Source organism: Diabrotica undecimpunctata, chromosome 1, assembly GCF_040954645.1.
Source record: "Diabrotica undecimpunctata isolate CICGRU chromosome 1, icDiaUnde3, whole genome shotgun sequence".
NCBI classification, from domain to species: Eukaryota; Metazoa; Arthropoda; class Insecta; order Coleoptera; family Chrysomelidae; genus Diabrotica; species Diabrotica undecimpunctata.
The window spans coordinates 198995893-199010655 of NC_092803.1; the positions used below are offsets into that span (position 1 = coordinate 198995893).

Here is a 14763-nt window from a genome sequence, read left to right on the forward strand (position 1 = left end):
TTATGTATGTATTTTATCTGTCGACTCCTAACAAAGTTTCCTGATATAACCATAACTCTGATTATTTACTTATTATATTAAATTATTATTATACTTTCGACCAGAAGAAAGATCAGGCTGATTAAGTTTCGTAGGTAAGTAAGTGTAATATACCTTATATATTTATTTTTTGTTTTTGTAGAGTGTTGACCAAATTTATTCAATAGTAAACTGTTGATATCTTTTCTTGGGTTTGATCTCTGAACCTAAATATCTTTCCTTATCTCTTTTCTTTTCTAAGGTTACTTAATTTTCTCCTTAAACCCCAAAAAATTAAGTGGCGCCCTGTTCCCTATCTTATCTTTGGTAATTTTACCCATCTATCTTTTTGTTTATTTCTGTATCTTTTCCAATATCTCTTATCCTATCTTTACTTATTTCTTCCGTTGGACCCATTCCTGGTTCCAAAAGCGAGTTTCGAACCCACGACTCGCTCTCCACTAACCATCTGGCTGCCGTCCGCAGTGTCTCCATGGGTGACCTTTCTAGCACCATCCAAAAAAGATTTCCGAGGTTACAACTTTTAGGTAAGGATATTCAGAAAAAAGAGCTACTTTGGCAATTTGGAACTCATATTCGCATGTTGCGCATCCAGCGCAACAAAAACCTTCTGAAAAGTATATTCTGATCTCTGGGCCCGAATATTGGTCAAATTTATTTTGATTATACGTATACGGTTTGTAGGTTTTTTAAACTAAGAAACTTTAAAATGCGATATTTCAGCGAAAAAAGAAGATATCTAAGCAAACTCAACGTCATTTAAAAGATTGAGACTTATACTTTAAATGGTTATAACAACTTTTAGAAAAATTATATTACGATGCGACATAACTCAAAAACGGCCAAAAACCGCTATTTTTACACTTTTAGGATATCTTAGAAACCAGAGACAATTTGGAGCTCAGATTCGGATTCAGCGCACAAAAAACCTTTTGAAAAGTATATTCTGATCTCTGGGTCCGAATATTGGTCAAATATAGGCCTGTGTAATCAGCCACTAAATAGCTTAATATAAATATTTAGCAAACAATTCGTTTTTTGTAAAGTTATTTTGTGATTAGTCGTTCCAGAAACAGACATTATTAGACGCAAAAAATAGACGAGGAGCATGCTGCGGCTCAGACCAAGTACTAGTTTAGGTACACTTCAGATGTAGAATCAGCAGATAGGTAAAGGAAAATCAACAAAGAAAAGACATTCTAGATCTGAAAAAACTGAAAGCACCCGAAACTCTAAAGAAATTTGAAGAAGAAATAAAGTGAATGCTGACTGGATATGAAGGAAATGAGGAGAGAACACAAGAAGACCAGTGAAGCCACTTATCTGTAGCAAAATCGATGCTAGGAACAAAAGAAAGGAAAGATAACCAATGGTTTGATGATGAGTGCAAGGCGGCAATTGAAGAACAAAATAATGAACATAGAATATATTTGACTAGATGAACTAGGGAAGGAAAAATAGTATTTGAAAACAAAAAACTAATAGCTAATAAACTGTGCAGACAAAAAGGGAAAACATATAAACAAACAATGAGTGGACATGGAAAAAAAAGTTAACGAAAACAAAATACATTTCGACAAAACGACGAATTAAAAAATAAATAAAGAAATTAAAGAAACATGGAAAACATTTTGAAAAACTGCTATCTCAAAACTTTCACAATGATGATGTAGAACACACTGAAAATGAACTATTAGACGAAGCAGAAACAGAAGAGAATGAATAACAAAACCACCAACGATAGAAGAGGTTGAAAGGGCAATCAAACAGCAGAAAAATAAAAAAAAAGCCCCTGGATGCGAAATAATATCCACAGAATTGTTCTCGGAAGGAATGAAAATAACGAAAAGGATATATGAGGTCATACACAGAATATGAAGACAAGAGAAATGCTAAAAGAATGGAATACGAGTATCATCTGCCCAATCCATAAAAAGAGCGAGAAACTCCAAGATGTTATATAATTGGCTTCTCTTTGTTGGGCCATAAGTCAAAATCAATGAATATATTACTAACATCAATATAGTGTTCCTCAGATTTATTTATAATTTGTTGTACAGTGAAGAGCTGTTCAATTATACAAATGTTTTAATTGCTTTACTAATATTTTAAATTTAAATGATTTCTGAATTACCACTGGCACAGATCGACTATAGGAACACCCTTCTTAATAAACAATTTGTAAGGAATATACACAACATCTTACCTTTTGAGTTGGATATCCAAATCCAGGTGGATATCCTAGTGCACTGTGTTTGGCTGATACCCTATTTTCCCTAATATCAATTAAACTCATTAGCACCCTATTGAAAAACTGTTTTTGTTCAAATGTAAATGCAGGATGATGCAATGCCATTGTAAACAACAACAAAAATTCACTATGTATCATTTCATCCTTTCCCTTCTCTTTTAAATACTCGTCAATGGAGTCTGTCCTTAACAAATTTTGATAAAACCAATTGGCTACACTGCAATTATTCGACGATAGTAGAGACATGTAAATTATCAACCTATGCCGAACGCTCTCGTCTAATATACCATGAGTAAACGACCCATCCTTTGACAATTTCTCTACGTCATTGGCTGTGATGCTGGGTCCCCGTAGTTCTAGATAAGTGAGTCTTCCTAATTCTTCAATACAGGAGCCAAAAAAACGTACCTCGAATGGTAAACACATATTTAGTAACTCATACACCAAATCTATCCTATTGTGACTTTCCAAGTCCTTGAACCATACCAGTACTTCCTCCTTACACACCATTTCCAGACTACATTGATATTACCTTTGGAATTTCTGAAACAAATTAACATATATTATTGCAACAAGTTTACAATAAGTACAATTTTGCTTGTACAATAAAAAAAAGCTTTTAGAAAACCGAAATTGGTTCCACAATCTGATAAAATGTATTGGGAAATATCTAACATGATTTTGTGAAAACCAGTAAAAAAAATAATGTTAAAGTACACTGTGGCCAACAGCTAATTACAAAAGTTGCACCATTGCTATAGCTCTTCAAAAGTTAAGAAACCAACAAAAACCTCCAACCACACCACAAAATAAGACAGCACATATGGAAAACTGTACATGAAACCAACTGACAGAGGTAAATTGGATACAAACATATGCCCAATAGCCTGTAGGAAACCACAACAAGGGAATGATCCCAATTCAATAACAAACATATTACAAATAATAGGATGCATAGATAACAAAGAAGAATTCAATAAGAAGGGCTACATAGCACAGAAGTTAAGAAAGGATCAAATGGCAAAGAGAGCTAAGTATATTATAATGGAATGCAAGTGGCTCCTTACAGCTTCAGCAAGACATACTGTTAACGCTAAAGAACCAAAAAAATCAATATTTATGTCTCTGAGACTCCCTTTACAAAAGAAAGGCATCAAACTTTTCACCCAAAGAACAAAGTCAGTATAGGAGCAGCAGTAATACTAAAAAATACAAAAAATTTACTTCGAAATGCAAAGTTTAATAACAAAAAATATATTAAAGCAGCTGCATATTTTCCACCAAAACAATCTAAAAAAAAAAAGAAAATTGCGTTCTTCGACACACTTGGAGAATAATTTATCATTAGAGCAGATTTGAGAAAACGCAGAATGCTAAAACACCATTTGAGCTTCAACGCTAACCAATACAAAATGTAAAGAACTTCATGCAGCAACAGAAAAATATAAATGGAAAATGGCACTCAATGGAAAGCTCACATATTGGCCCATTGATAAAATTTAAACAATAACAATCTTATGTTTATAAATAATACTATATTCTTTCCAAAGCAAGCTACATTTTGTCTTAATGGTAATGTGAAGAGACAAAACTGTCAGTATTGGATATTAGAAAATGTTTACTGGTTGAAACAACACCATACTCAGTATCTCCAAAAAGGAAATGTCTGGGCAGGAATTGTAACGATATACTGTTAGACTCATATTTCATCAATGATAATTTAACAGGAACGACATATTTAGATTTTTTACAAAATGAACTTTATCCCACACATGTAATAATTTTTCCAAATAATAATACCATGGATATATCTGACATACATTTATGGTTCCAAGAACATGGAGCTCCACTGCATTATTTGCTTCCTAATTGGTGGATCAGATAAGGGAGACTGATAGAATCACCAGGGAGATCACCTTATCTAATTCCCTTAGATTTTTTTGGTAAGGCTATATTAAAAGTAAAGTGAATGTTAACATATCAGATCATTTGAAAAAGCTGAACTAATAAATCAGAGTGTAGTAAATCAATTCAAACAATCTGATTAAAAATATGTTATTGTTATAATTAATAATTCTGCAACACAATCCATACAAGCCAATAACTCTGCATGGTTGATGCATCATGTAAAAAAATATATAGAAACATAAACCAAAGTTTTACCAATTAACAAAAGATGGACTTATTATTATATCTTGAAAAGTTTCCCATTTCATTTTAAAGTTAACAACAAGATGAAATATTTTATAAACATACATTTATGTTTATTATTATGTATTAAAAAATAGGGATTTATTATCTCTAAACCATTTATAACAACAATATCTTTGTTTTTATTAGGCTAATATTATATATGTAGGTTTCTGTGAAGTATATGCAGATAGAAATTATTAATCAAAATATTTTTAAATATAATTATTATTGATATACAAATATTTTATCATAATTTAACACTCACAATTTAATAATGATCAACAATGTTCATGTTAATCTCTATTTCTATTTTCAAGACACTTCTGAAAAAAAAATCAGAACGGATAAGTCTATAAACTTGTTTCTACTGTTTAAAAAAGTTCTCTAAACCTGGACAACCTATATCAATTGGTTTATGCTGCAATAAAAACTCAACTAAAAAAGGCTATAATGGGGCATTTTATAACCACGAACACACAATACTTTTACACAATGTTGTTAGAATTAAAATATGGAGATTTCTATTTAGTAGTTGATGAAGATTTAAAAAAAAATGAAGAAAATAAAGACTTAATTTTACCATTTATAGGCATTAAGAAACTTATATCCACCATATCTATGACCAGTGTATCCAGAAGATAATAAAAGTAAAAAATATGAAAATCTACTTTAGAAGAATTAATTGAGTAACTTTAAAACACAAAGTAAAGCAAAATTAATATACTTTTGTTTGATTTCTTGACCTTAATGTCTCATAATGAATACACATTGGATCTGAATAATTCATATTCTGTTATACCTAACTATCTTAAGTACATTTATAGACATTTAAAAACAATCTAACAGATATTTAAACCAATTTAAAGAAACACTATTATTGCGTAAAAAAGGTTTTATAGGCCTTTTGTACAATAGGATAAAGCATATCACAACACCTAGATATACACTGGCTTAGACATATCAGTCATATGGTCGTACCCTGTTCAGTGTATGCCAGATTTACTGTAAAATCACAAAAGAAAAGTCTTACAAAGTCTATTAAATTAAAACTCACGTAAATTATTGCTTAAAAGATAACTACCTACATACTTATTCACAGATTTACCAAAGACAACAATGTTCAGCTGAGAAACAATGGGCCACGAATTTACATCAACGAACTGAAACAGTATTTATACATACTAAAAGACAATTAAGGCCAGGAATATCAACAGAGTTTAACATTATTTGAAATGCATATAAATGATACACTAGAAGAAGTTACCAACTATGGGTACATATGGATGACTAAATTATCTACAGTCTTGTTACAAATTATTGAATAATTATGGAAGATTTGGATGGTAAAGAATATAAGAAATTGATGCTAGAATAAAAATATATACACAGTGATAAGTATAACGAATGAGTATGTATAAAGAAAGGAATAAACTAAATATAAAAGTATGTATGTAAAAAAGGCAAAGGTTAATTCTAATGACAGAGTAATCTTGACTTCAAGAAATGCTCCAAAATCCATGTGGAATATTATAAATACACAACGAAGAATATTTGGGGCTCTACACCAGGGTCATAACTCCAGATGAGTTTAATAATCATTTTTTTTAAATTGCTCATAACTTAATAAAAGATGAATGATTTAAATATGAATTTTTTGAAGAACAATGTAAATCTCTCAAAGAGCTTTTCCTTTTCTGAAGCATCATTCAATCAGACCTGGGAAATCATAGACAGCTTAAAAAACAAAGTTGTGATATATGTGAATTAAATGTAAATGTGATATGAATTAAATGTAAATATTAAATGAAATTGATAAATTAAATTAAGATGATAAAAAATATTATCATATGCCCTCTTACACACTTAATAAATCAATGCTTTAAAGAGAATATACTTCCCTCAGTTCTAAAAGGCCTATTATAACACCTATATTTGAAAAAAATGTCCCTGAAAACTATAGGCCTGTCACATTGCTCCCAGTCATCCCTAAAATAACAGAAATGGCCACTTGAAAGTGTACAACTCTTGGCATTCTTGATCTAGTGTCAGGCATTTTGGAATCCTTTGACAGGATGCAATTCAACACTGCTGTGTTTGTCAACTTGAGTAAGGCATTTGATTGTATGAAGCATGAAAAAACTACAGAGGTACAACTTCTATCCACAGAGTGTCAAGTTGATAATCATACTTCGAGAACAGGAGATGATCTTTGAGGGTATCTGAGGTGTCTTCAGGGGAGTGTTGTTAATATTGGTGTTCCTCAGGGCTCCATCCTGGGCCGATACTATTTCTAATATATCTTAATGACCTTACAAGCATTGAATTAAATGTTACATACACACTCTTCACTGATGACACCAGAATCTCCTTAGCAGCTGACACACTTAAGAACTCCCTTAGGGGTTCTAGGTTTGCACTGTAGGACATCAATGAGTGGTTCTGTATTAACAGGCTGCTACTTAATAAAGCAATGAACAACAGGGCTGTTTTTGCTCTTAGGGTGAAATGGGTGTCAAAACTGAAGATTATAAAATCCAGATTTGTTTAACATTTTTTTAGCATAATACAAATAAGAATTAAATATATTTATATTACATATTATTTCTATTAAAGTTTATTGATATTTTTGTGTACTTTGTCCAATTAATACATTTTATTTTATTTAATTAATTTTATAATTTAACAACTTTCGTTTTATTTATAATTAACATCAGATATCCCTTTGTTTTATTAGTAAGTACTGAATATTTAGTATTTTATTTTTTGATATTCCAATGGTCCACATATAAAAAGATTAATAGATAATAGATCTAATGAAACAAGTCTAAAGGAAATAAAAATATAGGAAGTGGAGAATGGAACAACTACTACTACTAAGGGAAATTTGAAAATGTTAGAAATAGACTACTTAGAGATTTTGAATATTATTAGTTTTATATACAGAGTTTTGAGTTGTTATAGCAAATTCAAAACAGAAGATATTTGCTTTATATCATAAAAATCTAGTAAATATTAAATCAAAAAACAAATGTATACATATATAATAGGCGCTGAGTAAAAAATTTACAATAGAAGAAAATATCAAACACAGGCTGCTACAAGCAACAAATACTATGAAACAATTGCACCCCATAAAAACATTATTACAGGAACAAAAACTGTAGACAATATCAAGATCCATACAGGGGAGATACTGGTGATAAATAAAAAAGAACAAAGGAAAAATATTGTCAACAAATTTAATGAAAAAAAGACATTTCAGTCTTACAAGAACAACAAAATACTAAGTGAATACATAGTAAAACAGATCAAAACAGTTGAAGATTGTAGAGGTATGATAGAACAGCAGAATCTAGATAAATAAATAGGGTCACCAAAAACAGTGATACAGAATAAACAAATCACAGAATACCATGATTGAAAGAAGGAAATCAACATGAGTTTCCTGGTTATAACAGTAATACTAGTGGATTAACATTTGGCACAAATCTAGTATCAAAAAACTGACATAACATAAATACAATAAAGTGTTTTGCCTTATTTAAATAAAATTAATTATTCCATCTGCTAATAGACAGTGTGTAAAGTCAGTTATTCGTTAAGTTCATGGACATGCCCCCTTTTTGCATTTGGGATTCCAATATATAAACCATAACCTATACACATAGATACTCACATTAAATGCATTCAAAACCATTACAAACCAAAGGATTTATGTCTCAATTTGACTTCATACTGTTCTGGGGAAACATTATTTGTGTGATATAGATACTATTTCACTAACTAAAAAATTATCAAATTTATGATGCTAAATCACAATGACAGGAAGGTAGGACATCAGAATACTAGATCTACTATTATACACGATTTTCTTGTTAATCACACTTCACTTTTTCACTGTTTTAAAACATTTTTCAATTTTTATTGCTGAACTAATATATAAAAACTCTCGGGGGTTTCGCACATAAAGTTGTTACCAAAGGAACGGAACTGAATCTTAGAACAGGTATACAGGAACTGTTCCTTGAACCTGTTCTTGAGAACTGAGCAAGTGTATTGAAGAGATCCACATCTAGATCTCGACTATTACCGCAAATTAAAAAATAATCAAAATAGTCTTATAACCATATATAAATAAAAAAAAAGCAGCTCAGAAGAGAATGTTGACTTGTTAAATATTGCCTGTATTATATTTCTGTTGAAACAGGAAATGTACCTACAGATATTCCTACTTTTGCATTTAAGCTACATTTTTCTTGTATACTAATGGTTGGTCGTTTCCTTTTACAGCATTTATTATGGCAGCTTTTGAACATTTTTATTCTTTCATTGAGTTTCTTTCGCTCATCTGCTATTTTTATTTGCAATTTTCTGTCCCCTCATTTTGTTTTTATATAGTTTATAAGCTTTTATCGTTTTATTAAATTAATTAAAAAATATATATAAACGTTAAAAATAAATAAAAGTTTTATAATGATTTCAATTGACATAGGAACGACCATCGACCATATATTTTAATTTAAAATAAAGTGCGTCTTTAGTTATTGATATTAGAAATTTGTTCACTAAATAATTCCTGTTTAAACATAAATACAAAAATTTAACAGCTAATTCGTTTTAGTGTAAATTTATACCTTTTAATTAAAGCTAAATTATTAATATTTGTGTTTAATTTTGATATTCAATAGCAGTATAAAATGGATACGGTTCGAGTTATTCCGAGGATATATCAGTTCAGTAACATCTTTACTTGTTACGAAAATACACTTTACTAAACATATGATTATGGCGGCAAAATATATCAGTTTAAAAAAGATGACATAAAATGTATTACATTTTCCCAGTTTTATCAATTCATATTGTTATATTGTCATAATTTATTTAAAAATATTACATTAACACCATTTTTGGTTGACAATATGAATTCTGAATCGTCCTTTTTGTAACTTCTGCTTTTAGTGAAACAACTGACAGTTTGACATTTATTAAAATGAAACAAAACAATATTTTATGTTGGTATGAGCGAGGCAGACTAAACGAAATCAATTCGGAAAAAACCGAATGGAACTTCCTATTAAACATTTCAAATTGCATTTCAGTTTTGTGTTTCATTGCTGAATTAATCATGTATATATCTTGGAAATTTTGCCAAATAGGTTTATCATTACCAAAATTTTGGTAATAAACTGTTCCAATGTTACAGTTCAGAAAGAAATTCATGTTTCTCAATTACCAAAAAATTTAATATTAATTTTTAAATAGAAATATTTTGATTTCTGCAGTAATCGGGTGTTTACTTGAATTAAATTTCGATTCGATATTGGAATAATAAATGATTGATTTAATAGGGAGTGACGACAAAAAATTTTGTATTTTGGGAATTTTTCCATTTTCCTTTTCCCCACATTGTAACTGACAACTTGACGTCAGATATGACAGTGACAGTAGCGTAATTTTCTTTTGTGTTTGTGTTTCTAATTCAAAGGAATATCTGATTCATTAAAGTGGTATTATTTAATAATTTAAAATCAAATAAACGAATGAACGTAAAAAATGGAAAAAGAAAGGTATATTTTTAATTTAGGTTATACTTTTAAAACGAGAGTAATTTTATTTCCAGGTTTTCATTATTACTACTTGATCCCGGCGAAATATACTTTGAAGATTTCAGCGCGATTTTTATACCACCAGATATTACCCCAAAGACATACGATACTAAAAAACAGGATGGTAGGCTCAAAATGTGTTCAAAGTCTTTAGTCTTTGATCCAAAAGATATTTCTAAACCTATCATTAAAATTCTACTTAAAGATTGTGTGGTTATAGAACAGTGGAAAGGCACTGCCAAATTTTTGAATAGCAACAATAATGTTCTTAATGTCAACTGCAGAGAATATGTCGAGTTATTAGAAAAAAATATCATTGCGCCATATCAGTTTCGCGGGGCTGCAAACTTTCTATTTTTATTGAATTATGCATGTGTTGCTAATTGTTTGCCTCAAATCTGCCAGTTACATAGAGCGAGCAGTTTACCAGCAGCAGAACAAGCTGACATGGTAAGTTACATATTTTATAAACTTTATTAAACTGGGTAAATATGTAAATCATTCCTTTGATCTTTATGAAAGAAAAACTCATTTTCTCTATTTTTAATTGATACATATAGGGTTTGTTTGCTGCAAATGACTGTTATTTATCATTTATTTTTTATTAATCATAGGAGAGTTTTGTATTACTTTGATAATACATGGCAAATGCAAATTTGATGCAGTTAATCCTAAGTGTGTTAGTTAAAATATTTTTATTTATGTTCTTTTGAACCAACTAACATATGTATTATCAGTTATAATGGTAAGGGGCTGTTTGTTTCCATTTGCTAGTGAACTCTTTCATGTTTCTGTTAATATGATGATTATGTGTGTTATGAGAAATTTGTGTAGACACATTTAGTACTCCTATCAATAATACTTTTGATTAGTATGAAAACAACATGTTTTATTTAGTAATAAACTCTCCAAAAAAAATATTTCTTAATTTTGTTACAAAATTTCTGCCTAAAGCATGTTAAAATTTCAATATCTAATAATAAATATGATAAACATATAGGTATACCTAGAAGATTTAAAATAAATATATATAAAAGAACCCATGTGTCATTATAATCCTTGTAGAAACCTTTTATGTCATCATCCTTCTGCCTTTACAACACTGCATGGGTTCTAGCCTCCTCAAGAATTTTTCTCCAGATATCCCTATGCATCTCCTTTGTCTGCCAAACATGTAATTCCATATTTCTCATGTCTTCATCAATTTTACTAAGGAACCTTGTTCTTGGTCTTTTTAGAAGACATTTTACAACTAACTATATTTGAGCTGGAGTCAAATGTCAAGTAATGGTGTATAAAAAATCTTAAGAGCGTAGGCGCAAAATTTCGGGCCAATGCTTTTTAAATGCAATCATTTTTTTCAAATCCTGAGAAAACTAACAAATATTCTTGAAAAATTTAAACGCAGACCCTGTAACTTTTTTGTTCTAAAGTGTTGTGGATCAGAAACCTTTTGGCTTCAATCCTGTGGTAAATATCTTCATTAATCTTTAGTTTAAATGTAGCTTATGTTAATTAAACTCTAACTGTTCATTATTTGACAGAAAAGACACCAACTAATTAGATAGTATATTCAAGAAGAGACCTGACAGGTCTTTCTTGAGTAGGTACTGATCAGACAATTTATTTATCTTTCATATTGGAGGAGATAAAGGATTTGTTGATCAAGGTTTGTTAGAATAGATTTTGTAGAGTTTGTTTCAAACTCTACTACATGAAGTAGTACTGCATTCTGATCCATTTGAAGATTATTTTGATCAAATCATATGTATATTACTAATTAATTCACTGGTAGCCATAGACAATGCCATTATGTACTTGGTTTCGAAAATTCTATAGTTACCATTCAAGAACAGTAACTGGAAAAAGAAAAAGCTCTTAAGATTGGCTAATAAACAAAGAAATAAAGTTAGAAGAAGGCATTCTCAAAAAGACTTTACAGTTATGTAAATGACATTCCCCAAAATTTAAGAGATATGTTGTAGATGAAGTAGCAAAAGAATATGAAGTTGCAGTGTTGTAATTACAACCCTATCATTGCGAACCTAGCTCCATTGCACTAATCTGGTCCCAAACGAAAGGTTATGTTACTTATATAATAGCAAATTGTCAGGAAACATCACACATTTAGAGTAATGCAGATATTCAGTCATATCATTAACAACAGTGGTGCATAATGAGATCTCTATGGCACTCTATGGCAATGACATATATTTCAGCACAAGATTCTGATGTGATCATATATTATTGTAGATTTTTTTTATATTTGCATTGGAATGGGGCCTATGCATATTCTGTAGTGTGTGGCTAAAGTTAATACATATGTACAACAGCCTCATTTTTCAATGCAGATGTTTTGAACACAAGTTTAAAAATATTGTATCACTTGCTTAGAGTATCAGTAATTTCAGACTTCTATTCAAAGTAAATATAAAAATAGTTGATCATAATAGTACATCCTGAGAACATTAATGTAGGGAATCATACTTTTTATTTTTTACTAAAGATTTTTTTTCTGATCAGTATTTAATAAATTTTTTTTGATCTCATCCTTCAAGTTTATTCAAATTATATAAAATATTTGCCTTTCTTTGGCCTGAAAGTGTAAAAATAAAATAATTACTTAAGTGAATATGTCATTTTTCAAATAGTATATTGTAGATAGTGTCTGATTTCAAATAGGATAATATTTGTTAGTTTTTGTGTAGTTTTTTTAATGCATTATCTTTAGAAGCCTGTTAATTACCTTTTCCATATAAAATTATCATTAATTAACAGTTGACTCATATTGTTATATAGCATTAACTAAGGTTTCTATGAATGTTATCAGTAATAACTGGTTTTGAATGTAATTTTTGAATGTATTTGCATTTTACTTCATCTTTATTAATAAGTTTCATCATACAGGATGTATATATGAAACATGTATATGTCTTAAGAATATAATGTGAATTCTTTTTCTAAATAAATATTTATTTGATCACAAATTTTTTAAACCATGATAGACGGATTTTATTTGTATTGATCAATTTTTTAATTATTTATAATGTCTAAACCACATGTTTTTCTAGTTTTATTAAGTATCTTTCATTTGATCATATTGTGGTTTATTGTGAATTACTTTTCTTTACAAAAATATTTTATAAATATATCAATTTATTAAATAAAGTCAAGGATATATTTTATACACCTCTTTATTAAACATCATTAATTACTTAACAAGGATTAGAGAGTAAAACACAGTGTAGATGACATTTAACATATTAGGACATAAAAGCAAAAAACAGTTACCAGAAGATATGATTCAAATTATTTAAAAATGCGATTTTCTTTTTTCGATATTAACTAAGAAGAAGCACTGATGTTACGACGATACACTAAATATATTTTAGCTAACCGCGTTGTCCCACATTGTTCCCCGACTGGAAATTCTATTGAGCATGTCTGGGAATATCTAGGAAGACATAAAAACACCAACTACGACTAAAATTTAACTCCCGGTTGTCCCCATAGAGGACTGAAATAACATACCCCTTGGATTATGAACTGTAAATCTCGTGGAACATCTCAGAGAATGGAAGCCATGGTAAAAACTAGAGGGAGTAACACACGATATTAACAAATTGGTGTATTTTTTTCTTATTCAACAGCCATTTCTTTATGTTATCATTTAAGTCTTAATTTTTTTCATAATTATAGCAAAATTACAAAGAAAAAACGTAATGATTTCTTTAATAATTCATAGCTTTGGAGCAAATCGAGGTATCAAAATAAATGGAAAAACAATGTGTAGGGAACGAACCAAGTCTGCATACACGTTAGTTTTGAGCGACATCCACAAACCTGTATTTCAGTACAATATCTTAGACATCGATGATAGAAACATAATTGAAGAGTGGCCGAGCTAAGTGATCTAAGTACCAAAATTAACAATTGCCAGAAATCAAAAAAAACTTTATTAACCAAAAAAATAAAACAAATATATAATTGTTTATGGAAATTCTGCTTCATTAACAAGTACCTAAATAACGTATAACAAATTTTCGGTGTTAATATACTAAACAAACTTAGTAATACTCAATAAATGAAGAAAAAATGGAAATGATCTAAGTCCACAGGAATAATATTTGACTAAATATCTAAAATAGAGGTGAAAAATGCTCTATTTTCGTGGTTAATGAATTCTAGCATGGCGCGAAGGTCTTTTTTCTTACTTTCGTTTATTTGCTGAACACCAGAAAAACCCAAGAGCTCTGTCGACTTTAACTTTTGGACAGTCACACCTTTTTTCAATACACGACACTTCTCCCCTCCAATTAAGTCACTAAAATTTTTCTTGTACCACACTGTTCCCGGCTTTTCTTTCGTCACACGTAACCACGATGCTTGAGTAATACCAAGTTTAGATGTATCTATACATTCTGATGATATTTTATCGAAATCAAAGAAAGTACATTCTCCCATATCTAAAAGTCTGTAAGGTCTGGAAGGTCTAGCAGCAGCAATTACAGTTTTTAAATCTTTTACTATTTGAAGCTTGGAACATTTTGCTCGTTTCTCTATAAGAGCAAAATCTCTATCTGAAGATGAAAAGCTATGACCGGAAACTAAAAATTTATGATCAATGGTATCAAAATGTCCCATTAGCTACTAAGAAAATGTATAAGAAGATAA

At 29.8% G+C, this 14763-nt stretch overlaps 2 protein-coding genes across 4 annotated transcripts in view; one reads left to right on the plus strand and one right to left on the minus strand.

Annotated features, from left to right (window-relative positions):
* LOC140432835 (uncharacterized) overlaps positions 1–8482 on the minus strand; it is a 31119-nt gene extending 22637 nt beyond the window's left edge. For all 3 annotated transcript variants that reach the window (XM_072520966.1, XM_072520967.1, XM_072520965.1), the window contains exons 1-2: positions 8160–8482; positions 2246–2833 (exon numbers count right to left, since the gene is read on the minus strand). In XM_072520966.1, coding sequence (XP_072377067.1) covers positions 2246–2800 — 555 coding nt within the window. In that variant the 5' untranslated portion in view covers positions 2801–2833; positions 8160–8482. The remainder of the gene's footprint in view (positions 1–2245; positions 2834–8159) is intronic.
* Positions 8483–9896: 1414 nt separating this feature from the next.
* The window catches only part of LOC140432837 (protein FAN-like), a 32544-nt gene continuing 27677 nt past the window's right edge, over positions 9897–14763 (plus strand). The window contains exons 1-2 of the mRNA XM_072520968.1: positions 9897–10050; positions 10104–10539. Coding sequence (XP_072377069.1) covers positions 10037–10050; positions 10104–10539 — 450 coding nt within the window. The 5' untranslated portion in view covers positions 9897–10036. The remainder of the gene's footprint in view (positions 10051–10103; positions 10540–14763) is intronic.